This window comes from Schistocerca nitens, chromosome 6, assembly GCF_023898315.1.
Source record: "Schistocerca nitens isolate TAMUIC-IGC-003100 chromosome 6, iqSchNite1.1, whole genome shotgun sequence".
NCBI lineage: Eukaryota > Metazoa > Arthropoda > Insecta > Orthoptera > Acrididae > Schistocerca > Schistocerca nitens.
This window is the reverse complement of record NC_064619.1, coordinates 455586372-455613755: the sequence shown is the minus strand read 5'-3', so window position 1 is coordinate 455613755 and position 27384 is coordinate 455586372. Positions and strand designations below refer to the sequence as shown.

Here is a 27384-nt window from a genome sequence, read left to right as displayed (position 1 = left end):
TCCGAGTACATGAGTAGTAGTATGGACATTAAACTGCTTTACGTTTCTCTTGTTTATAACTTGTAAACAGCCTAACGCCTAAAGCTCTGAAAAAGATATTTTAATTATTTTATTTAGCTACCAGCGCTGTTGAATTACAGCCTCGGATATAAAAGCTATTTAATATGATGAAGTCCCACGTCTTAACATCTTAGTTTGCCGTGTAAAGTCCGAAAATGACTTTCCGAGAAAAGAGAATTTTAAACCCCGAAGGTACTCGGATAATCACATTATTAAGACAAATAAAGATAATAATCAAATTAACACTTAATATTATCTTTCACACTGCTCTTCTGCATTACGTTCTTCCTGTATGTCTTTTTTTTTTATTTTACGGGGCATAACAACGAAGGGTTGACTGGGCAATGTGGACGCTGCGCGCTTTACGCAAAAAACACAGATGTATTAAAATCAGACTCGTGTGTAGAAATCAATTAATATTATATTGTACAGAACTCATTCTACCGAGAGATCATCTACAGGCGAACAGTATGCATTATGTTTCAAATATACCACCGTTGACAAGAAAGAGACAATAAAAACGTTGAAAGCAGGTTATGACGTTACATTATTTCGCTGTCATGCTGAGACAATAATTCGATTATTTTAAGAAATACAGCAACCAGCCACGTTTCTGTGTGTTTTTTATTTATGCAAGTATGCGCTTCGGGCTTTCAGCCATCTGCAATTGGCGTAATACATATTTAATCTCCATTTAGTACATCGCCAAAAACATCGACTTCAATTTGGATGCTGGAGCTGTCTTTTTATTCTGCTTCCCCTTGCTTCATTTTTTGGCGTTTACAATCGTCGCAAAAACTGCTTTTCTTTGCATGTTGCACAAAAACAGCGTAGTATCCGCCATTTTGCCGACGCGATTTATATAAATGCGAAAAATTAGCAACAATAAGCAGAATAGAAAGGCAGCTCCAGGTCCAAATTTAAGTCTATGTTTTTAACACTGTACTAAATAAAGATTAATTGTGTATTACTCGAATAGAGGATGAGTGAAATCCCGAAACACGTAAAAAAAAAAAAATTGGCTGGATGCCGTATTTTTTAAAATGATATAACCCGCAGCCACATAGCTCAACAACCAATAAAGTGGGTAAATTAAAGTAATTATTCGATTCGCGTCAATCGACATCGAAAATGAAAACAAAATAACGGTTTGTTTTGAAGCCGGTAAGATTCGTGAGCGGTCGCCGACCACCGTCGGAGTTCGGCCAGCAGCGGCGAACGTAGCCGAGCCGTCCCGATGCAGACCGATCCCGGCGGGACTGGGCTCGCAGCATCTGTAGCCGTGACAGTAGCAGCGCGAGCTGCACAGAGTGCGGGTAGTGCGCTGCCCAGCCGCCGTCGGCCATGTTTCAGTGCATCATCCAGCAGCGGAACGGCTGGGCGCGCGCCAGCCCTGACCTCCGTGACGTCTTCCCAGGTACGACAAATGGAGCGCGCCTTCTGTCTCTGCTGCAGGCGGCGGCGTGCTACGCTCGCGGCTCGTGCCTTTGTGTACTTCGCGCTGCAGCGGAGACGCGGTAGAGTGGTGCACCTTGTATACAATCCTCCTCGCAGTTGTAAAGTGGAGACTCGCATCCCGAGCATTGACCCGCGTATAGGAATGTGACTAATATACGGCCGTAAAAAAAGGCTTTTGCGTGGGTTACATGCCGATGCCAGTTGAGCCGGAGAATTGGACACGAGCCATTGGTGCCTTTAGACTGGTGGCGACGTAGCGACGATATTTAATACACCGGCAGTGATGTGTTCGTTAGTCTCCACTGTCTTAATTACTATCCGTATCGCATACATTTTTGATATCATTGTTACGGTAGCAAGCAAGAGATTGAAAACAGCAAGGAAACATAACGGAGTTAAGTGGTTTTGCTTAGTCGTACTCACATGTCATTATACTGTCGAAATGCCACGAAATGAAAGTCGACAAACGATTCCGCTGTACTTCATAATCACCGTCGCCCTAGCCAGCCATACGGGTTTGGATCTGAGAAATTACTGTAGGTCGACGAGGGAAACCTTCTACTGCTGTACCCGGCAAGTGTGCAGGGGTATTAATTGATGAAGTGGGTAGCTGGATGCCGGCTGCTGGGACGGGATAGTGGGCTATGCGGCGGCCACCGGAATCAATAAAATTTGGACGCGGCGGGCGGCCGAGACGGAGCTACGCACGCGCTCCTAGGCCGCGCTTTTTGCTGCATTTTTTTCTGCCGGCCACATAAAGGAAGTCACGGCCACGCCCGTCACTACGTGGGAACCAGCTGTTACTATTACGCCCTCTATCTGATTGTTAAAATTGTTCCGCTGCTGTCTCGTGCCCCTGTGTCTTCTTCTGTGATACCTGTTTGACTACATTAGTTGACTCGCGCGGTATTTAGTATCCGCCTCTTTGCTGATTTATCGTTTGCGTAATATGCAGTATCATTAGTGACATAAAGGTTCCACTCACGATGATTAGCGTTTAGTTACCTAGCTTGATTATCATCCAAGATTCTACAGAGTACTGATTTCTCTGAAGTTATCCTTAAGAATAATGCGGACAATTGTGTTTTAGTTCATCATTTGCTGTAATATCTTGTAATTCTGCATTTAATTTTGATTAAATCGTGACATGTTGTAAAATTATGTACCATACTTTTGGCAACTGTTGCTAGTAACTTCATCAAGGTAAGTAATACAAAGTCGGTAGTTCTCTTCAGCGGATTTGAGTCCCTATGAACGTTTTCACATAACTGTAGTGATACCGAAACATTATTACCTGCCGGCCGCGGTGGTCTAGCAGTTCTGGCGCTGCAGTCCGGAACCGCGGGACTGCTACGGTCGCAGGTTCGAATCCTGCCTCTGGCATGGGTGTATGTGATGTCCTTAGGTTGGTTAGGTTTAAGTAGTTCTAAGTTCTAGCGGACTTATGACCTAAGATGTTGAGTCCCATAGTGCTCAGAGCCCAGCCATTATTACATATGCACACAATTCTACAGTTACGTACGTTCAACCACAGGCATTAATATGAAGTTTAGTTGCCGTATGGTAGCATTTCAAATCATACCACCAATGATTCTTGTGGTTTTCATTTCATTTGAATTTTAGTCTCATTTTACAACATAATGCGGCCCATGGCCCGGAAGGATTTTATGACATTGACTCCGGCAGCGAAAACATATAAACGTACATTCATACTTAACGAGTTAATCAGACACATTCTTCCTTTCTCGTCTCTGTACCGTCACCCATGATGCACTTACATCAGCAAAACATATCGATTATGGCTGACAGTTATATAAAGTAGCGAACACTGTTTAGGATATCTTTGAGCATCTTCACAGTATCTATAGCAATAATGAGACATTGTTAGGGGTTGTATCATGTCATCAGACATGAAAATACTTTGGACTACCGACACTAATAAGAAATGTGTGGCTCAATCACCTTAAAATCCAATCAGCCATTGATTCGTGTGGTTTTCATACTAATGTAGATTTCGCATGTATGCGCGCGAAATTAACAATATATTAATGCTGATACTGACCTAAAAATGACCTAATGTGCTGCTATGAGTAGACAAAAGTAGCCAGTGACACATGAATAGTTCCATCGGAGAGAGGACCAGCGAAATAACTTGTTACATTTTACATGGAAACAAGAGGACGTCCTTGAGTTTAGCTGCGCGAATGACCTCATCTCTCTCCCTTTGATGACGTAAGGATACATGTAAACTCCTTCCTAAATTGACTGGAGGGAGGTTTGAGTCTTGCAAGGAGTACTACAGTTTTCTTACGCTTTTTATATAGAGTTCCGGTCTTAGTCTTGCTACATAACTAGAACCATTTTCCCCTGTTACTGTTTTTGCTGTGTTCATGTGAAATGTTACTTGTTACTTATTTACTACCTACGATACATGTGTGCGTGTATGTATGTCACATTGATGGTATTAAAATTCTCAGTTTGTTATAGACCATATTAGCTACACTATTTCCACATCGACACTATTTCCACATTAACTACTCAATTTCGTCAGTATTTGGCCTAAAGGCGCTTCAAGCAGATGTCATTCCAGAGATGTTAATCTGTCCAACCATCAGAAAACGGGAAGTCCATCCTTACGTATAGAGGCAATGAATGTGTTAATTGCTAAAAACTATTATCTGGTAGGAACTAGAACTATCAATGCTAATATTTTGACGAATAGCCTTCTACCGTTGGACACCGAGAAAAGAAAGGCAGTGGATAAGTCACTAGTCTCGTATTTTTTTTAATTACTTCGGGTGAATGTCGATGTGCTTGATAAACACTGCCAAGGCAGATATCCATCTGCATCTTTCTCCGACAAGCTTGTACTTCGTCAGTAATCACCACCTTGTTGCGACATATCTTTCTTTTAACGGGATATGTAGATTTTCACTCATACAGCTTTTATGACATTCCTACCCATCTAGGATGCTGTTTGAAGCAGCTGTTAAGGATTTCTTTTGCGAAATTCAGGCCCATGAGTGCCGTGTTTATTCACGTGTCAGAAGCGAATAGTACTCCGATGATGCTGGTCTGTTGCGAGCCCAATGGGAAGACAAGCAGTCGCACATTGGCCAAAATTCCTTGACGAATATCACCACCGTTGTGACAGCGGTTTGAGGAAATGGCACCAGTCATAAATTGAGCGTGTGTCCTGAAAAGCTGTCATCAAAGCATTTGGAACAGATTCAGTATTGAATATTCCGCTAAATCGAGGGAAGAAAATATTCTTCACACAGAAGCGCATCAGTGTGGATCGTGACGAGCGTTTTATGGTTCATTCAGCTGAGTGGCGTTTATTGTCAGTATCTCATGCAAAGTAGGGTTTTCAAATATAAGGAAAGTGGAATCTCTACTATGTCGAGTTCAGTGAAGAAGAGATCAGTCGTAATCGTATAGGGGAACATACTGAATGAACCTGCAGACAGCGCGTTTTTAAGGGCTATATATTGATTGATGACTAATCTTTATTGAAATATTGAACACCGGACAGCTTGCAACTTTTCAAGGGCTGATCATTAACCAAAGAATCAATAATCGACAGTGGATCGTTTTTATTCATATATACTTTCCACAATTGGAATTTAATGATTTGGATCTGAAAGAAAACTTGAGACCTGGCATACTAACGTACTTTAGATGCCTTTGGTGGACGCACACGAAAACGGACGTGCATTACGAAATTTCGCACGGCGAGGGAAGGACTTTCTGAAATCATACCACAGAGTGGAGTGGTTGGCCTGGGAGTAGACTCCCTTGTTACTGACACACAGTATTTTGTGTTCGAATACCTGTAACCATTTTTTATTTTTGGTGGGTTGGGATGCTCTGCAACGCGGTCCGCGCAGTTTTCTTTGCGAGGTAAATGAGGCCGTTATCCACTTATTGAGCCACGAAACTGATACACAAACAGCCGAAACAATCAAACTGAAAGACTTGCACCAAGTTTGGAGTCGCATGTCTGGGATTCATCGCCCCTTAACGACTAACAGAAGTCTGTCTTTCAGATTTGATATATTTAAGTACATTATGGTACTGCTTTCGAAAAATGAAAGAAATCACGCCTATCCTCGGAAATATATATGGGCTATCTTCCTAGTTGGTAAAACCAGCCGGCCGCGGTGGTCTAGCGGTTCTAGGCGCGCAGTCCGGAACCGCGCGACTGCTACGGTCGCAGGTTCGAATCCTGCCTCGGGCATGGATGTATGTGATGTCCTTAGGTTAGTTAGGTTTAATTAGTTCTAAGTTCTAGGGGACTGATGACCACAGATGTTAAGTCCTATAGTGCTCAGAACCATTTGAACCATTTTTTTGGTAAAACCAGTATTAAAATCACCTCACACAGTAACCGTATGATAGGAGTATTTCCGCACAATCGAATTCACGTGTCTTCGAATATATATATCGGCACCGGAGATACATCTCCCGCTCCTCCCCCCCCCCCCCTCCTACACACACACACACACACACACACACACACAACCATCCTTGACACAATCCGAGCTTGTACTCCGTCTAATGATCTCGATGGGACGTTAAACCCAATTTTCCTTCGTTTCGATGTTACCAACTGGTAAGATTGCCTGTATTTCCGAGGATAAGCCTCCAATGGCTAACATGAGCCTATATGGTAGCACTCGACTCGAAGGTAGTTGGTTCGAATCCCGATAGTAGAAGAGATCAGTATTTGGCCGGCAAGAGGAGGGGTTGTGGGGCACATTTCCACTTTCCACCGATGTCCTGGATTAAATTCCAAACCTCTAAGTGATACTGATGACGGTGATCCACCCGTCGGATAGGGACGTTAAGCTCTGTGGCCACCTCGGTGCTTTCGAGACAAGCAAGCTTTATATCGGCACCGGATATTCTGTCATCACCACCACTGCCTTAAACACGAACACTGCACCATACACACATCATTACGGTCAAGTACCCTCATCTGATACAATTAAGACATCCCACTAGAAAAGGCAGCACTGTGCGCGGAAGATGCAAATCCTTTCCTACTAGGCGTCTTAACGTACCCCTTGCTGTTTTCCAGCCAACAGTGCCATGACTTAATTTTTACCGGCAATAAGCATAAATTGTCTTGAGGAATACAGTAATATCACACGCGTTGTTACACAACTGTCTAGTACAATTATTCATAAAATCCATTCGAGGTAGATATTTTTTAGACGTCCTGGCTGCAAACTGGCTTGACCTTACCGTCAGTGTTACCAAAGAGACAGAGATCATCGGCAGTGATGCTATTGTAGCGACTGTACGCTCCAAAGCGAAAGAATATACATGTTGAAAGTTGAAACTTTTGAGTCCGCTTGAGAGGTATGCATGGGTAGCGCAGTTTGTAGTGTACTGCCATCGTGACTCCATTGTGAACACGTAACAGTACCGTTTCCTCTTCCTCCTCCTTTATTCTTTGCAAAGTTTGCTTGAACAGCCTGTTCTGGCTTCACCGCTGTGTCTTCAATCTTTGATAAAGGAAAATTGAGAAACGTGCTCTTCACAAATAACTTCTACTTTAATTTTCAGAATAATTAACATCGCAAATCTGTGAGGAGGTGCTAGCTGGTACAATGACGAATATTTATTGTTGCGGACAGGGGTTGCGTTTGATGTTTCTGGGATACATCTACATCTACATTTATACTCCGCAAGCCACCCAACGGTGTGTGGCGGAGGGCACTTTACGTGCCACTGTCATTACCACCCTTTCCTGTTCCAGTCGCGTATAGCTCGCGGGAAGAAAGACTGCCGGAAACCCTCCGTGCGCGCTCGAATCTCTCTAATTTTACATTCGTGATCTCCTAGGGAGGTTATCACGCTTACCAAATAACCCTGTGACGAAATGCGCCGCTCTTCTTTGGATCTTTTCTATCTCCTCCGTCAACCCGATCTGGTATGGATCCCACACTGATGAACAGTACTCAAGTATAGGTCGAACGAGTGTTTTGTAAGCCACCTCCTTTGTTGATGGACTACATTTTCTAAGGACTCTCCCAATGAATCTCAACCTGGTACCCGCCTTACCAACAATTAATTTTATATGATCATTCCACTTCAAATCGTTCCGCACGCATACTCCCAGATATTTTACAGAAGTAACTGCTACCAGTGTTTGTTCCGCTACCATATAATCATACAAAGGATCCTTCTTTCTATGTATTCGCAATACATTACATTTGTCTATGTTAAGGGTCAGTTGCCACTCCCTGCACCAAGTGCCTATCCGCTGCAGATCTTCCTGCATTTCGCTACAATTTTCTAATGCTGCAACTTCTATGTATACTACAGCATCATCCGCGAAAAGCCGCATGGAACTTCCGACACTATCTACTAGGTCATTTATTTATATTGTGAAATGCAATGGTCCCATAACACTCCCCTGTGGCACGCCAGAGGTTACTTCAACGTCTGTAGACGTATCTCCATTGAGAACAAGATGCTGTGTTCTGTTTGCTAAAAACTCTTCAATCCAGCCATACAGCTGGTCTGATATTCCGTAGGCTCTTACTTTGTTTATCAGGCGACAGTGCGGAACTGTATCGAACGCCTTCCGGAAGTCAAGGAAAATGGCATCTACCTGGGAGCCTGTATCTAATATTTTCTGGGTCTCATGAACGAATAAAGCGAGTTGGGTCTCACACGATCGCTGTTTCCGGAATCCATGTTGATTCCTACGGAGTAGATCCTGGGTTTCCAGAAACGACATGATACGCCCGTTCTCATCGAGCTGCCTCGGGTGGAGCAACGTCCCACACGCCAAGATATCCAACAGAGGGGCTGCCCAAGAGGCGTCTGGATTCTATAGAATATTTTCGATGCATTAGAAAAGTGCACCATGCGTCTTTTCCCAAGGATTCTGCCGTGCATCAGGAGAACTGTTAAAGTATGGTTGCGGTCCAGTGGTTAAAATACTGGTCATTTCCCGTCGAGGAACAGGGTTCAGATCCCCGTCCCGCCAACGACATTCTGCGTCGTTTCCTTAAATAATTTCAAGCAAATTTGGGAACGATATCTTCCAGCAGGTCATGTACCACTTCATTTCTCTGTACTTTATTTTGGCTGACGCTCCGTCTCTTGCCTGCGATTGGATGTTACATCCTAACCATCCTTACGGTGGAAGGCGACGTATTTGCGGAACGCTATGCGAGGTTGACGTGTACTCGTAAAGGGCGGCACCTGATGAGTGAAGGAATCAAAGAAGCGCTGTCAAAGCAGCTATGTATATCGAATGTCCTAAATGTGATCGATAGCTGCGATGAGTTGTTAAACGGTCCATAGCAGACAGACATAGCGTTTATACAGTACAGGCCTTCACAGCCAGTGTTTACTCTCCTGGTGACATACAAGTTTAGAAAATATGGGTGTGATGTAGGGTCATTTTCTGTCACCTTCTGCTGCGGGAGACATTGTCAGAATTTACGTTGGCATTTAAATTTATGCTTAGGATAAAAATTCTTCGAACACTTTTGTGGCAGCATTAGCTGGTACAGCCCATTGTTTATTCACATCTGCACATCAGTCGTGACGTCATCAGAATGTCAGGGGTTTCATAGTCGCATTGAGTGGGTCTGTAAGTCGATTGGTGTGTGAATTACTGTTATTTGCTTTTATCAATAACTCTGTAATCTGTATACAATATTAATGATTATACCTGTACAAATCACGAATTTAAGAGAATCGCATTTGATGGTCCATTGACTAGTGCTCGGTGTGCTCGGTGCCGGTATATCTAAGCTACTAGACGATCATTTCTCTTTTATTCCTTTTGCCGGCTGCTGCTGCTTCTGTTATATTGCAGCAGACTCCAATCGATCCTTGGATGAACAATGATAGTCCTCTAAATCGAAAGCAGAGTCGCTAAAAAAAGGTCTGAGAACATTCACAGTATTGTGCTTTCCATACCGAGATTATGAAGTACTATACCGCTGTAGAAAACTAATCACCAGAAATTTGATGACAAAGGCATACCTAGGCTGTTACTGAGTGTACACACGTCTACAAACATACAAGCTCCTGAGGTGCCTTTACGAATGAAATGTATGCTGCATTCATACTCTTAAAAAGATGGGTTTAGAATGCCTTTCCGTTCAGAAAAAGCCGCAAGCAGTCGTAATTATGGCTCGTCCTTTATCTGGCTTCTTTCTAAGTCATTACTGACGCTTCCAACTCGTCGTCGCCTCGTGACATACGTTAATGCGTGTGCTGGGCTGCGCGAGGCGTCTGATGGAATGAACCGGGACAAAAAGTTGGTAGTATTGTTCAGAGTCTCCGCCTGTCACTGAATATGGAGTAGTTCTCCCCCCAGCTTTCTGCCGAGTCCTCCCCATCACGCACACCCTCCCTTGATGACGCATGGATTAACTCGCAAGCGTTGATCACCACCTGCCCGATTTCCACACCCCACCGCTGCCACTCATTTAGTAGCCTTTTTCGCTTTCGTTAACAGAGGGCGCGTAATTAGATAGCTTGTGGTTTGACTGTAAATCGAAAGCTTCGCGGTTTTGAATCTCTGCCCACGTGAAATCTGAAGTTCGTACCGAACGTCGCTTCAAAACTACATGTATTAAGTATGTCGTTACGGAAGTATGAACCATGTTTATGCTTACGTATGAGGACTTCACTGAAGTTCAAAAAACTCTCGTACAAGAATTCCGCATAATAATGTCGTTCTCATTTCGTGCTGATATTAGATCCTGAAGTCTGAAGTTTGTAAGGAATGGATCCCGACTTAATTCCATATTTCTTAACTTCCGATACAGTTCCACACTGCTGCTTAGTAATCAACATTCGTGCTAATGGAATTCAGTTATGCAACTGCACGGAAAACTTTTCGTCCAGTAGAAGACGTAACCCGTTCTTAATGAAGAGAAATTAGCGTACGCATAAACAGCATCGGGCTACCCACAAAGAAGTGTCCTATGACAGCAGCTTTGGCGATATGTGTAATCGGATATAGACAGGTACAAAACGCCGTTAGATCTCTGTGGACTCGGTTTTACGAGCACATATCGCTTCATAAGAGAATAACTGGGAAATGCTGGAATTACTGTAGATGATGGACATTTGATATCAAGAACGGCATCTAATTCTGAGCAAGAGCAAAGCCAGTATAATGCGCGTAAATATGCGAAATGTCAGAGTGTTCAGTTACAAAATGACCGAGCCATCTAGTGTCTAGGAGTATCCATCCCAAGCGATTTAAGATGAGACCATCACATTAGTCTAGTTGCTGAGAAAGCAGATTTTAGACTGAGACTCGTCTGTAAAATAATAACCAGATGTACGTCATGCACAGAGGAGATCACGTACAGAACGGTCGTTTGATTAACTTTAGATTATTAGTCATTGTGGAGGCAATGAACGGCGGGCACTACAGCGTGAGACTTAAGAATTTGGCCCATTGTCGTCATAAATGAACACTTTCTGCTTTAACTTTTTGCGCATTTTCTACTAGATTGCGCTATGTTATTTTGAAAGTAACTGCACATTATATGTATTTGTTTTTGTGTGCTCATCTCGTCGTTAAGAGGACAGCTAGCTGTACTGGAACATGAAACCTGCGCAGCTACTTTGTGTGTTCTGGTGTTTCCTTGAAGTTCCTTAAGTGCCTTGACTTTGTCTCTCCACTTCAAAAACCTGTCGCCATAGGGAGGCAAATGGGGAGCGGGGTTGGAGAACAGTGTCGGTGTGGGGGGGAAAAATAAAATCAATTGACCCGTAAAAAAATTAATGTGCTTTCCTTTGTTGAGACACTTTTGATTTTGGGATTCCATTGTTCATCTGTTTGTCGTACTTCTTAGATTTCTTCATGTTTGGTGGAAATGAATCAGTCATGCAATTCACTTCGGGGTCAAACTATAAAAAACCCACTAAGCGTAGGATTCATTACAGTATGTTTTTATGTACTAATTATTCGTTGCTTAGAATTGTTAGGAATTCGTCAGTATCCTGTGGTTGAAATTTCTGTACTGCTCTAGCTAAATGCACTGGTGGATACGAGCACATGAAAGTTTGGAAATGTAATTGTAAAATTTTCGTTATTAGTTATTTTTTTAAATTCATGTCAACTGAAAGGGTTTGAGGAGCATATTTTGCTGTTAATGTTGCAGCGTTCTTCTCTTGAAAACACGCTAGTTAATTCATGAATAGTTTTCCTAGGTGGTTAGGGGGGATGTTTCCAGCTGAACAGTTTTTCTTTGTGAACAAAGGTTTCCATGCGCAATGTTTTGCCATTCGGGGTCAACCAAAGAATGGCGCCTTATTCTAGAATTCGACTGACGTGTGTAGTGTTTGTATAGACTACTTGATGTACTAGGAATCTTACGACATTAATAAGGTTCGTCTTGTTCCTTGCCCTGCCTTGGTGCGTGCTGTGAATATAAGAATGTATTCACTTGGTATGCAGACGTTTTTAACCGTTTTGTGATATACGGCCATCGGTGTTCTGTCAGATTGTCGACATTGAAATACTTTCCTCGCGTGGTTTTCTTCATTAGGAATAGTTGGACCCTTGCTGGGTTTGGTGTGATCGCGAAACGTTCCACCAGTTTTCTGGCTACTTAAGTTATTCTGATTCCAGTGAAAGGTAAGTTTGAACACCGGTGGGCGCTACCGACCGCATGCTGCAATATTCTATCGTTGAGTTTAGCTGTTCTTGAAATGAAATGTTCATGGTGTATAAGTTGAAAAGCGTTGGCTTACTAATGGATAAAATGAAACTGAGAATAGCTTACTGTAATTTTTGTCGTCCAATATCGCAAAAATTTTCGTTTCAAACAACGGTTTCGGCTCTGTTTGGTAGTTTGTTTAGTAGTTGTTATTAGGAAAGCTGCTTCGTCATTTTAAAATCTTGTAATGTTGAAACAGGTCTTTCTAATAAAAGTTTGTGCGATCGTTGACAGAAATAAAATTTTTTCGAAATAGGTCCATTTCGATAGCTGACTCACAGACATTTGTCCTGATTCTTCCTTTTTTCCGCTATTGTGCTTTTAAAGCCACGTAATTTGTTGGGGGAGTCGTTCTCTGCTAGCTTTTGTAAGAGGGCATTGTGCCGAACTTCGTAAAAGGCCCGTTCTATGCACAGGAAGCGTGCGAAACACATCGCCTCTGTTCAGTAATTCAGTGAGGCTGCAGACTCAGTTCGTCGAAAGCACGTTTGTTCATTGAGTAGGATATTTCAGAGTTGATGTAATCTGTTCGTCTATAATATAATGTATTATTTTCTATTTTCAGGTGAGTATCGACTGCCCTATTCGTCCCCTTGCACCACTGGTGAGTAATGCTAAGCACTACACGAAACGTAATTTCTCTGTAACTTCACGAATGTACTTTGCGACAGCAGTGAAGAATGACTATTCATTATGTTGTTAATTATATGCAGAAATTGAGAGCTATATGAATTAATGAACTCAAATATGACCTGTCAACATCTGCGCTAAAATTACACGCTTTAGGAATTTGTTCATTAACATTCTGTTAGAACCGTTTAGTCATTCAGGACAGTAAAAAACTGTAAATTTGTGGTAAGATCTTATGGGACCAAACTGCTTAGGTCATCGGTCCCTAAGCTTACACACTGCTTAAACTAACGTACGCTATGGACAATACAAACACCCATGCCTGGGGGAGGACTCGAACTTCTGGACAGTGTTTCTATTAAAGTTGAGATATCTTTTATTAGAGAGTACTGAGTTTTTTGACACTAGATAATTTGGCACATTAAAGATGAGGGTGATCTGTTTTCACATGGGCAAGAATCGCAGAAGGCTCATAAAAATAGTGACCAACTTGTTTTCTTAAATCTATTAACTACTGAAACTAATACATCAACTTTATTGCAATTGTGCCTTTTGGCTTTAGGATAGTCGCTGTACGTTAGGCAGATACAGTGGTATAACTGTTTTGTACGTCGTATTGGAAATTACCTAGTCAAATGCACTCAAATTGGAGCTACTTTGCTGTTATGTATGGGAAGGGATTTCCAGTCCAGGTGACTGCTTTACCACCGAGGGAATCCCAAAATCCGTGGTTAGAAGAGTGTTTGTTTAGGGGAGAACTATGTGCCCAGCAAAAATGTGCCTTTCACGTGTGGGTGTGGTTTCAAATCTCTCGAAGAGTTACGCCTGTATGATTGACTCGTTATCTACGTGATCACAGCTCTGCTCTCTATATTTCGCTGAAATTTTTTCCCGAATTAATATAGTCTCAGATGAAAAGCAACGATATGTCTGAAAAGCTTTAAAAATTAATAACAATTGCGCAAAGTGTATTATACGAACATGCTATAAATTTGCTTCGGTATACATCATAACAAATCTAATCTACGTAGACAGTGGGTCTGCCATATTTCATTCCATTCTTTTAAAGGTCATTACACAGTTGATAAAAGCACTTCTTATCTCCGTTTAGGTCTGTTACGATGTACGAAGAAGTACCTTTACAGCATGTTCTATATAGAACATTGTCTCAGGTGAAAGATTTCAGTGTGACACTTTAGCTAGCAACGTTACAAAATTGTTTTTTGCTCTCCTTCCGCCCTAGCTGAGCATTCCGCGTGTCTGACGCGTATGAGCTCGTCTCCAGTCCAGATATTGGAGGGAGAACCGTCAGTAGAGTGAGGCAGGCTGAGGAGCTACTTGAAGAGTAGTAGCTGCCATTCTCGGAAAGATGACATTACTAACCATAACTGAAAAATGCTAATTACATTCCCCTAAGTAAACGCCCAGTCAGTTTTTTACCAGAGGATGACACGGATGGACCGTCAACACAGGTTTTGTCTACGTCTGCTAGCAGAGTTATTCAGACTTTAAGGGGAAATCAGGCAATAGAAATGGCCATTTCAAACGAAGAAGTTGATTTGGACGCACACTTTTTTTTTTTTTTTTTTGGTTCTTGGATTAACTTTTGTCTGTGTTTATGGTGGCGGTGTTATTTGTGAGTATAAAAATATATAATAGTTTGTAATTTACAAGAGTTCACGATCAATTTTTTGTAGTTCACTGGACCAGCACATTTGGTTCAATGCGTGTAATCTTCGAAGCCTCACCAACAACTGTATAGAAGGTCAAAGCGCTAACGTCGGTATAGCAGGCGTCCTGGCCACGAATGCAACAGTACGTGCCTAGCACTTGTCGGAAAAAGGCTGTGGAGAATAGAGCCAACATCAAGTTTTGTGTTAAGTCAGGCAAATCAGCGAGTGAAACGTTTGATATGATGAAATCTGTTTATGGTAGTGATTGTTTTTCGGTGGTTTGTCCTATTTTGTGAAGGCAGGGAAAAAAGAAAGGACGAGCCAATAACACCAAAGCCAGGCACGGACGAAAAGGTGCAAGAAATCGCTGAAGTCATTGCATGAGATTGATGTTTTCCTGCACGACTCATCGAGGAGCTGTCAGGAATACCGAAAAGTATTGTGCACAGAATTTTGACAGAGATTGCGTAAAATGAAAGTCTGTGCGCGGTTTATGCCGCAAGCACTTTCGGGCGCTGAAGAACATCGCTGTGTCCAACACTGCAAAGACCTGTTACAGGCAGCTCAATGTGACAAGACATCGTGGTTTCAATACGAATCTCTTAACGAGCGGCAGAGTGCAATGCGGCTGAGCCCATAGAAGCCAAAACCAAAGAAAGTGCGCTTGTGGAAGAATCTTGGGAAGGCAGTGATAACAGTTCCAAAGGAATCATTCACAATGAACTTGTACCAGAAGGACAAACCGTTAATTCTAAATTTTATCTCGCCGTCCTTGATCGTTTTTGCGTTATAACTTCCGTGCACACTGTGTGGTCCTTTAGTCTCTACAGGAGCGAGAAATAGATGCTGTTCATGAACAGAGAAGTCAGATATTACTTTATTCTACATCTAATACCAAATAGTAAAAGTAATACGTCATGTTGTTGCTACAGTCGCGGTACCAGCCGCTAACAGGAGCTTGGAATGTTAAAACATATACAGATACTGTAGATTTAAAATTAGTCAGTCTACAATATAGTAATTATTCAGCATATCACGAGCTGTGGCCACTATTAAGTCTGTAAACGTTACTCAACTGGTAAAAACACACAGTGGGCCAAGTGCATGAATGTTCGAACTTACGTACACCCGCCGCTGTAGCTCCGGAGAGGAAGGAAAGACAGCTAAAAACGGGGTCTTGGAGAAAGGTCTAGAAAATACACCATAGAGAAACGGAAGTCCTGAACTAACAATTAAATGGCCCTCGCCATATTGCTACGACGGACAAAAAGTAAAACGCGGTCGACAGCCTGCGTCGTTCGCTAAAAAGGCCCATAACTCAGACGGCAAACAAAAACGAGAACGTAAGTGGTTAAAAAAAAGAGCATTCCGTCAGGAAATGGCGGACCTCAAAGGTTGACCGCAATGAGTGCAAAGTAGTGAGGGAGAACCATTTAACAAATGGCGATGGTTAAAAAGACGGTGTTCGATACGCAACCTCACGGCGAGAGGGCCGAGAGGAGGTCGTCCAAGCCGCTGGGAGAGGCCCAATAACCCGGAGCTTGTTCCCACGAAAGGAGAACCAGTGGTGATACCAAAGTGACACCATTTGCTGACATGGCAACACAGAGATCATCGGAAGGAAGAACTTGCGGGCTTAGGTACGAGGACTGTAGCCTTGGCAGCAGCGTCAGAGGTTTCATTTCCTGTCAGACCGACGTGACCGAGAACCCACATAAACATCACAGTGGCTTCATCAAGAGTGTGCAAGTGGCAGCTTTCCTGCATCTGTTGCACTACCGGATGGACGGTGTGCAGCACACAGAGATCCTGAAGAGCACTGAGAGAATAGGAGCAGATGACTCAATTGGAAAGCCTGTGTCGCCGGCTGTACTGCGTGGCCTGATACAGGGCGAAGAGCTCTGCTCTAAATACTGAACAGTGTTCCGGAAGCCGATACCCAGAAACATCGTTGGCAATGACGGAGGCACACCCGATATCACGGTCACTCCGAGAGCCATCATTGTACACAAAGGTACTATAGCGGAGTTCCGTGCGAAGGACGTGAAACATACGGAGGCGAATGAAGGCCAAGGCTAAGGTGAACACGGGCCGCCGCACGAAGCCAAGGTGGTGAATGGTTGACACCCATGGAAAGTTACAGGTAGCTTGAAATTAAGCTGTCGGAGCAACAGCTGAAAACGAACTCCAGGAGGTAACAGAGAAGAGGGACGCGCCCCAAACTGGCGAACAAAGGGGTCCTCGAAGGAGGTATAGGATGGGTGACTAGGCACACATACATATGGCATGCGTATCTGCTGAGGAGAAAGTCACGGCGGTATGACAGCGTAAGTCTGGCACCTTCTGCTTACAGACTCTCAGCCGGGCTAGTAAAAGACGCCAATGGCCAAACGGATGCCACGATGGTGTATATTATTGAGACGATGTAAGAGGGACGGACGTGAAATGCATAAAAAGAAAATGTATTGTATAGTTTCGAACAGACAAGGGACCGGTACAAACGGAGGAGGGTGCTCCGATCCGCTCCCCAGGAAGTATCGCTGAGGACACGTAAGACATCGAGGGACCGCGTACAGTGGGCGGCCAAGTAAGACACGTGGGAGGACCAAGAAAGTTTCCTATCGAGCATGAGCCCCACGAATTTCGTAGTTTCAACGAACGGAAGAGCAACAGGCCCAAGATGTAAAGCCGGTGAAAGAAATCCATACAAACGGTTTCGTCAGTGCGAAAACGAAAGCCAATGTCGATGCTCCATGAGTAAAGACGATCGAGACATCGCTGAGGACGCCGTTCAAGGAGAGAATTCCGTGAAGAACTGCAATGGATGGCAAAATCGTCAACAAAAAGGGAGCCGGAGATGCCCGGCGGGAGACGGGCCATTATAGGGTTAATGGCGATAGCAAAGAGGACGACGCTCAGGACGGAACCCTGAGGCACACAGTTTTCCTGGACAAAGGTGTCCGACAAAGCAAAGCCCACACGTACCTTGAAAACTCGGTCGTTTAAAAATTCCTGAAAGAAATGCGGCATGCGGCCACGGAAGGCCCACGTGTAGAGAATATAGAGGATATTAGTCCTCCGCCATGTGTTGTAGGCTTTCTCCAAATCGAAAAATATAGCCACAGTCTGGTGTTTCCGCAGAAAACCATTCATGATATGGGTTGACAAAGTGACGAGAAGATAAACTGCAGAACAGCGCGCTCAAAATCCACATTATGCAATGGTCAGGAAACTGCTAGATCAGAGCCACCACACCAGCCGGGCATGAATCACACGCTTCAACGCCTTGCGAACACAGCTAGTGAGAGAAATGGGGCGATACCGAGAAGGAAGGTGTTTGTCCTTACCGGGCGTAGGTATGTATATGACAGTGGCTTCACGCCAGCGTCTGGGAAACGTGCCCTTTGCCCAGAGGCAGTTGTACATACAAAGGAGCAAGTGCTTGCCCACAAGAGAAAGGTTCTGCAAAATTTGAAAATGAACATTGTCCGGCCCTGGGGCGGAGGATCGGGGTGAAGTGAGAGCATGATGTAGCTCCCTCATAGTAAAATCGGAATTGTAGCACCCACGATTTTGAGAAGAGAAGGGTATCGCGCGAGCCTCCTCTACTCGTTTCCGACGGAGGAAGGCAGGGTGATAGTGGTTGGAGCTCGATAACTCCGCAAAAAAGCGGCCCAAGTTGTTGGAGATAGCAATAGAGTGCACTATGACGTCTGCTACTGTCAGGCCGGAAACTGGGAAATGGACCTTGGTCCCAGAGAGGCTGCCGGAGATTAGCCCACATGACGGAAGAGGGCGTGAAGGAATTCCAGGTAGCTTTTTTTGCTATCTCGAAGAACGCGACGACACTGTGCACGCAGCTGCTCATAACGAATGCAGTTTTCCATTGTATGATGACTGTTAAAAACGCGGAGAGCACGTCACCGCGCGCGAATTGCGTCGCGGCACGCCTCAGTCCACCAAGGGACCAGGACACGTTGCGGTAAAGAGGAAATGCAAGGAATGGAACGTTCTGCGGCGGTAAGGATAACGTTTGTAAGATATTCTACCTGGTCATCACAAATGGGGAAATGTTGTTTGTCGGTGGTCGCCAGGGAGGAGTAAACTCTCCAGTTGGCGTTAGAAAGCTGTCATTTGGGTGTGCACTTAGATGGAGTAGGAATCAGCAAATGGCTAGCATACGGGAAATGGTTGCTCGACTACGTGTCGGGGAGAAAGGACCACTCGAGACAATGGGCAAGGTGGACAATGCAGAAGGAGAGGTCCAAATGGGAATAGGTGTGCGTGGACTCTGAAAGGAACATGGGTGCTCCCGTGTTACAGCAGATGTTAAGTTGATTGATAAGGGCACCTCTCGAACAGGTTCCGGGGGAGACCCATAGTGAATGGTATGCATTTAAGTCACTGAGCAGCAGAAAGGGGTGAGGGAGTTGCCCAATAAGCTGGAGGAAGTCTGCCCTGGTGACACCAAATGATGGAGGGATGCGAATGGTACAAAGGGAAAAGGTCAAGTGAGGAAATAAAATGTGGACCGCAACAGCTTGAAGCTGGGTAGTGAGGGAGATGGACTGACTATGAAAATCATCCCTGATGAGCAGCATGACTCCCCCATAAGATGGAATGCGTCCTCGGGGTGGGGTGGGGGTGGGGGGTTCAAAGCGGACCAAGAAAGGATACGAAAGCACGGAGCGGTCGTGAGGACGCAATTTTGTATCCTTGAGGCAGAGAACACACAAATGGACGCTGCGATTCCAAGAGCAGCCGTAAGTTCTCTTTGCTGGATCGAAGGCTGCAAACGTTCCTTTGGAGGAGAGTCGTGACGAGAAAAGGGAGGACGGAAAAAATGAAGGGGTGTCACTTCGGCGGCTGCCAAGTACAAGCCTTCGAAGACTCACTGCTACAGGATGCACAGGTTGGAGGATCCTGCTCCATGAGATGTACAGAGGCGTCTGCATTCTCCTTGTGTCAGTCTGAGGAGTCCAGGGCAGAAAAACGGTTGGCAGTGCGCACCTGCGACTCATTGGTAGGCCGGCGAGGGTATCACGTGACGACACCGTCGAAGAGGATCTCCCAAGTCGGCGAGGAAGAAGACTATATCTTTGATTTCTTGGAGTCTTGCGAGTTGGCAGAGGAAGATGCAGATCTTTGTTGGCTGGAGGGACGTACGAAGTCTTCGCGGGAGTATTCCTTCTTTCCTTTCCAGCCTGCTGGATGTATGGCAGGTGACTTCGCCCCTTGAGGCGAAAGTTTGGTGCCTTGTTGCACACCTGGAAGAGATGAGGATGCTACCGTGACACTGGGCGATTTTACCACCGCGGTGCACAATCTGAGGTTGCATGTCCGCGTGGCCATGTCCTTCGTGGAGCGAGATGTAGGAAGAACAGTACTGTAAGCGCTGGATGGTAGGACGTAGGGTTTCCGACTACCCAACAACTTGCGAGCGACCATGTAAGTCACTTTTTCCTTCTACCGGATCGCCATTGCAATTGTTACGGCGAAGAGCAGGCGGCGTACAATCACCGTCATAAGCAGCCCTCCCACAGGTTACACACTTGGCCAGGTGTCGACAGGACATTAGAGTGTGGTTGCGATGACACTGGTAGCAGCGAAACGGGTTCGGAATGTACGGTCGAACTGTGATAGGTTCATACCCAACTTTGATCTTTGATGGAAGCACTACTCGACCAAACGGTGGGAAAGGAGTGCAGGTAGGCACTAAAGATTCATCAAACTTTTTCATCATTTGATGGACTGCAATGACACCCTGATCAGAGAGGTGCGTTTGTATTTCTGCCTCGGTCAGACTAAGCATCCTAGTGTAAATAACACCAGGGGAAGAACTGAGTGTTCGATGGACCTCAACACGATTGCTGTCGAGGACCGAAGCTGCAAGCAGTTGTGCTTGAGAATCAGAAGTAGTCTCCAAAAGCAAAGTGCCATTGATAAACGAGAGCAGGATTTCACAGGGCCGGCAATTTCAACAACACCTTTCTGAAAAGTAAACGGATTTACTGTAGCAAAATACTGACTGTCTTCAGTATGTGAAACTACGAGAAACCGTGGTGCAACTAGGAGGGTCTTTGAATCGTTAGCCTCGTTCCGTTTACGTGTAGCAGACGTTGATTGTGAAGATGATTGGCGCATTGCGAGAAAATCCTCCATGATTGCCAGCATCTCCGATGGCGTGTTCACGCTCCTTCCAACTTGGGCCCCCCTGTAATATTTCTGGCTTGGCAGCCATCATATTCAGATACAAGAAGCTCTTTTTAGAGCAGTTGAGAAGGCAGCAGTGAAAATATGACGCAGTGAAAATATGACGCAATGTGGTGTGAGGTACCGATGACAGATGGTTTACTCGGTGCAGGTATCGTGGGAAAGACCGCCTAAATTGTGGTCCTTCTCCGCGATTGGCTGCTGCGTTCGGAACTTGCGCGCCAAAATGATAATCCTCTGTTGTTAATATTGATGATGATGATGTCCCATATTCCGCGACAGAGCGTAGGGGAACGATGCGGGAGACCCGCACCGCCGTACTAGGCAAGGTCCTAGTGGAGGTTATTAATATTAGGCAAACAATAATTTACTTGCATTTCAATTTAAAGCATCTCTCCATAGCGTGCTATAATTCCATTATTCCACAAATATTAATAACCGGAAAAATGATATACAACGGCTAAACGAAAGGGCAGACGAAGCACTTCGGAGAACATCTGACCGCGCCTGACTTGGATGGCGGGCGAATGGTTCGGCTGTAAAATCAGAATTGGTTCGGCCGTCTCGGAGGTTGGACATTTTGTCTGCCGCAGTATCAGTTAAGACATAACTTGCATTGTCTAGTTTATAAATGTGAGAACTGTAATAATGGAAATACGCAGTTCATTAATTTGTTGAAGAATAAAAATTATTTGTGACTCTAAAGTGGAATGTAATTGTGTAGTTTGTCGTCTTATGCTAATGAAAAGCGAGTGGCATCCCGTATAAACAAACTGATTGGAAATTTAATTATTATTAAAATAACAGTTTCTCGCTAAGAGTTTCTTACAGCCTCAAGATACCGGATCCACGACTTACGTGCGGTTTTCTGCGCAGGGGACGACAACTGTAGAAGCCTGCAGGTTGGTGAACATTTATTAGAACTTATGCATTTCACTCAGGACGGTGGAAGCAAATAGGCACCTCGCATTTACCGCAATCGTAGTACAAATGAGATCAGTGATACGCTATTTGTGGCAACAAAGAGAAGGTCTGAAAGAGAGAAATATTTTTGAAGGAATCGGTTTATCATACGCACGTATATAATACCCTATCTCTCCCTCTTTTTTTTTCAACTTGCCGTATCCCGTGAGAGGAGGGTGCACTTAGGTGATTATTCACACCTCCCAGGTGATTATTCACACCTCCCGAACACCTGACAGAGGGACCAATCGGCAGTTTGGGAAGGTAGCAGCTCAGGCATTCACTCCTCCCTGGGCCTGGCATGTACCAGGGGGTACATGCTAGCCCTACCTGTCGACCCGGGGCTGGGGATTAAGTGTTACCCAGTAACCTGTTACGTGTCAGACACGTGGGCTGGCCTTCAGGAGCGCACAGGGAGGAAGAAGAAAAAGAGGAATCTCAAACGCCGAAGCGGAGGAAGGATAGGAGAAGGGGAACGAAGAAAGAAAAAAGGAACGAAATACAATGTGTAGACTGTTCTCTGATATCGGCTACTGAAAATGCAGAACACATTTCCAAAAATATCCCAGGCATTTTCCCGAAGGGAGGGGAAGAAGAACAGCAAAATAGGCATGCTGCGAAGGCTGGCGCCAGTGTTAGCCAAGCAAGAACCCACCAAAGAGCAGTGAGCCGCCTGGGTAAATAGCGGCGATACAGCAGTTTTTGGGCGAGAACTTGTTAATTAGACCCAAATACCGAGATGCAGGTTCATGATCTCTTCTCCACGACAACGCCCCAGCCCACAAAGCGAATATCGCGCGAGTTTTTGGCCAGCAAACGGATCAGAGTCCTGGATCACCCTGCGTGTTCGACGGGTTTGGCCCCATCCGACTTCTTATTGTTCCCTAAATTGAAGTTGTTAATGAAAGGACACCCAAGAAAATGGTACTACAGTACCAAATGAAGTTTCAGGAATAGGACTACAGTGACTGTCTCAAAACTCTTTTAAAACGATTTCAATTTTTATTCAAGGGTAGGCTATTTTGAATAAATACAGCGATTTTGTGAACGTAATCGATAACTTTTATTTTTCATAACCGCATTCCTGACGGAATTGAAACCCACTGTGTGTGTTCCTGGTTTGACGAAGACTCAGACACACTATCACAATTCGGCTGGCCCTCTAAATCACCCGATCTTAATCCCACAGAGAATGTCTGAAACTATCTGGAAGAGCGGGTGAACGTAGCAATCTTAAATGAGTGGCTCCAGCTGAATATAGCGTATCTAGACACATTTGTGGACTGCCGTCTTCAGCAAATTGAGGCCATTATCGAGACTTATGGCGGAGTTACTCGGCGTTGGCGTCATGTTATAATTCGTGTGCGGTGAGCTTACAAGGAGAGGTTCCCAGTGGTGTGATCGATTTTGTTTTAAGTTACCAATATTGTGAATTAGGTTAAGATTCCAGGTATCACACACTGCAACCATTCACCTTGGTGGGCCCTCGTTTGCGAGTAATTGACGAAAAAAAATTAGAAATTTTGTGACACTCAATACCATTAAAAAAAGTTCAGTTACGTAGTCTGGTTGCGTCGTATAACTGATGACAGCTACACATGAAGAAGGTTGTGGGTTCGAATCTCGTCAGATGCACTAACTCTTTTTATTTTGAAATCTGTATCCAAAGTACTTCGAACATTATTTTATTCATTCAACTACTTGCTTTCAATGTAATTTTTTATTTCTAGTCCTTTGTCACATCATTTTAATCACCGTGTGAAGTTTTTCATTTGTTTAATTTTTCCTTTATATTATTCTTTTTACAAGCGGAATTTTTGTGAATATGAATTTAATTATATTTACTTATTATAATATTCATTTATTTGAAAATTCCGCTTTATCAGTTAAAAAACAAAAGACGAAATAATGTATTTGTATCTGTGTCCAGTGGTGTGAAAAACGTATTTTTGCTACCGGATGTGTAATTTTTTTATTTTTTATTTTATGTTTTTGCACTGTAATCGTCCTTAGACATTTAGAACATAACCTAAATACCTATTGCATTACGGGCAAAATAACGCAGATGAAAATTTAAATGAAAGACGTTTATAAGGAAAACGAAATTCAAGTAAAATGAGAATAATGTGAACGAGAAAACAGGGTGACACAAAACAAATGAAATTAAATTAAAATTAATAAATAAAATTAATTAAATACACATGAACATAGATTTCAAGTGGAGAAAAATGAGAGAAGAAAAATGAAGTAAATGAAGAAGTTGATATTATGATTAAAATTATTTGACAATGGAATATAAATAAAAAATTACATTGAAACCAATGAATTGACTGAAAATAATGATCGAAGTAATGGCGATAAAGATTTAAAAATAGAAAGAATTAATGCACCTGACGAGATTTGAACCCACAACCTTCTGCATGTGTAGGTATGATCCACTATACCACGAAACTAGACTACGTAACGAAACTTAAACGATGTTGAGAGTCGCATAAAACTTCGATTTTTTTTTCTGTCGTCAGTCGCAACGAGGACCCACCACGGTGAATGTCTTGCGATATTAATGTAAATCACGATATAGATAGTTTCGCTGGGAAGCTCTCCTAGCTAGTGTGCCGCGCTGTGGCAGCAGACGGCGCGGCGTCACGGTCTGCGTCGCCCGCCCCTCCCGTTCCGTGTCCGCACCACCCACTGCTCCCCTTCCTAGGTCGCGCAGCTCCTCAGCCTCGAGGCCTTCGTTCACGTCATACGTCATTTACTGGTGCAACGGTGCACAGAAAGGGCGGTAAATACTATAAGACGCGATTGTGTGGCAATGTAGGGCACGTGTAAACCCATGTCTGACTTTTTTCGTTGGAATGGAAATACGGCGTGAACCATAGTTACTCGGAAAAAATTTCAGTTTTGGAGATACTTCGGCATAAGGAACCCAAGGTCTCGGGTAACTCGTTACATAATTATTTAATTATGGTTTAAACACTATGGAAGTAATAAATGAAAAGCACCAGTTTGCTTTTGTTCTACAATATTACTTTTATTGTTAACCGGTTTTCGACTTACAAGGCCATCTTCAGACATTTACTGAGTATTATCACCAAAGAAGTTAAATGTGAGCAGACAACATTGGAAGAGTAATACATCTAGACTGAAGTAGAAACATACAGTAAGTAACATCATTGCAATGAAATAGTAAAAACTGAACAGTACATAAATAACAATGGAGTTGACAGGAAAACCTTTAGCACAAAATAGGAATAGCATGCCTACATAAGTTTCTATTAATTAACAAAACTAATAAAATAAAATTAGTACTAGACAAGGCTGCATCAGGAGGTATGAAACATGGAGAGTAATACACAGCCAATTAAAAGAAGAGACAGTTGTCAATGTAAATACGGAATGCATAAGGAACTTAAGCAATATCAATAAGATAACCAGAAATTAATAAATGCAGGAAAAGTGGAGGTGTTTGAGGGAACCTACAGTTTGAGAGTGTGGTAGTACTGCATTTTAACATTAACATTATAATCAAAGCAGTGGCTGTGTACCAGTTTTCATTAAATAAATGAGCAAAGTAAAATATGAACAGTATTTGACGAGACAACTACAAGGGGTGTTAAACATGGACAGTAATATAAGTACCAGTTAAAAGAAAGCCTTAACTATTGAAACTACAGTCCATGTGGAATACAAAGACAACTTCAACAAATAAAGCAACTTAATGAATACAGGAAAATGGGAATATGTAGGAAGAGACAGTGTGGGAAGTAATGAACAACAAAGATGATTATATGAAGTTTAGGAGAGGGAAGTGTTGAGTTGTCTCTGGGTCATTTAGGTTGAGATCTGGACTGTGAGCAAGAAGTTTGTTAATTTCCAGGGCTTCCAGCAGGTTGAGTTTATGGCCTTTGTTTGCTAAGTGAAGTACGTGGGACACTGACTGGTAGTTGTGACCCTCACTCAGTACATGCTCAGCAAATGCAGAGTCTGGCTGAACATGAACGCAGCTGGAGGTTGCAGAATGCATACTATGGAAGTACTTTCAAGGCAGTGGAAAAGTCTTTAATAAGTAATCACTAGAACTTAAAACACGAAACACAAGGTAATGCAAAACTATTGTGATGTGTTCGCCGTAGCTGAGGGAACAGCATAGTTTCATTGTGCCGTTCTCCATTGCATTTAGGGTATCCAGAGGTGCATATCGGTCATTTCTTCATCAATAACCTACCCAAACTGCGGTGTACAAGAGTGGTTTGATAAGTCCGGTAAAAAGAAAGCGAGAAAAATGTTTGTTTCGTAAACAACTCCATTGCTTCTCGACATAGTCTCCTTTGAGGGATATACACTTGGTCCAGTGATCCTCCAGGTTTTTCTTTCCATTGGAAAAAGAGGTTTTGTCGTAATTTGCGTTGACTGCAACTACCACTTCCTTATTTGATGAAAATTTCTTCCCAGTAAGCCAAGTTTTCAGGTTAGGGAACAGGAAGGAGTCATTTGAGGTTAAGTCAGGTGAAGAGAGTTCATGAGGAACCAATTCAAAGCCCAGTTCATGTACTTTCGCGATTGTTAGCGCTAATGTGTGGGATGGTGCAGTGACCTGGTGAGAGCAGTTTTTGCCTGCCAAAACTGGTCTTTTCTCAGCCGACGCAGCCGCCCGGAGTGGCCGAGCGGTTAAAGGCGCTACGGTCGCAGGTTCGAATCCTGCCTCGGGCATGGATGTGTGTGATGTCCTTAGGTTAGTTAGGTTTAAGTAGTTCTAAGTTCTAGGGGACTTGTGACCACAGCAGTTGAGTCCCATAGTGCTCAGAGCCATTTGGACCATTTGAATCAGCCGACGCGAATTGCAGACGATCCAGCAATGAAGCGTAATAGGATCCAGTTATGGTTCTGCCTTTTCCAAGTAATCTATTAGTAACAGTGGCCGTCCCCTTACCAGCTGACAAAGTGGTCTTTGGCTTCTTCGGTGCATTTCACCAGCCTTTGTCCATTGTTTCGACTGCAGTTTTGACTCTGATGTGGAATGATGGATCCAGGTTTATCGACAGCCACAGATCGGCTTAGAAGTTTTGCGATTTGCATTTAAACATAGCCAGACATTGTGTTGAAATGTTGTGCCTAATGCGCTTTTGGTGGACTGCGAGGAGGAATCGCCATACCCACGTCGCATGCAGCTTATTCGTAGCCAATTCTCCTTGCTGGATATTGTGCACTCGCTCACTTGAGGTGCCTACAGTCTCAGAAATTTCTACCAACTATTAAGCGACAACAAAAATGTTCCATTCTTTCACGGAAATTTACCAGCCTTATCGCATCACACTCGTATTACGGATAACGTTCAGCTTTATATATACGCACACCGAAAAAACGTTGTACATCACTTTCCCGAGAGTTCCGAAACCTGTACCGAAAATTGGAATAGAGATCAACATAAACATCATTTCCGTCCTTTTTATTGCTCATGAAAACCACACATTGCATACAGCGAGATCTTTAGAGGTGGTGGTCCAGATTGCTGTACACAACGGTACCTTGAATACCCAGTAGCACGTCCTCTTACATTGATGCAAGCCTGTATTCGTCGTTGCATTCTATCCCCAAGTTCATCAAGGCACTGTTGCTCTAGATTGTCCCACTCCTCAACGGCGATTCGGCGTAGATCCCTCAGAGTGGTT

At 43.6% G+C, this 27384-nt stretch overlaps 1 protein-coding gene across 1 annotated transcript in view; it reads left to right on the top strand.

Annotated features, from left to right (window-relative positions):
* The first annotated feature begins 1361 nt into the window (after positions 1-1361).
* The window catches only part of LOC126263211 (SLIT-ROBO Rho GTPase-activating protein 1-like), a 497324-nt gene continuing 471301 nt past the window's right edge, over positions 1362-27384 (top strand). Inside the window, exon 1 of the mRNA XM_049960278.1 lies at positions 1362-1477. Within this exon, the coding sequence (XP_049816235.1) occupies positions 1405-1477 (73 nt within the window). The 5' untranslated portion in view covers positions 1362-1404. The remainder of the gene's footprint in view (positions 1478-27384) is intronic.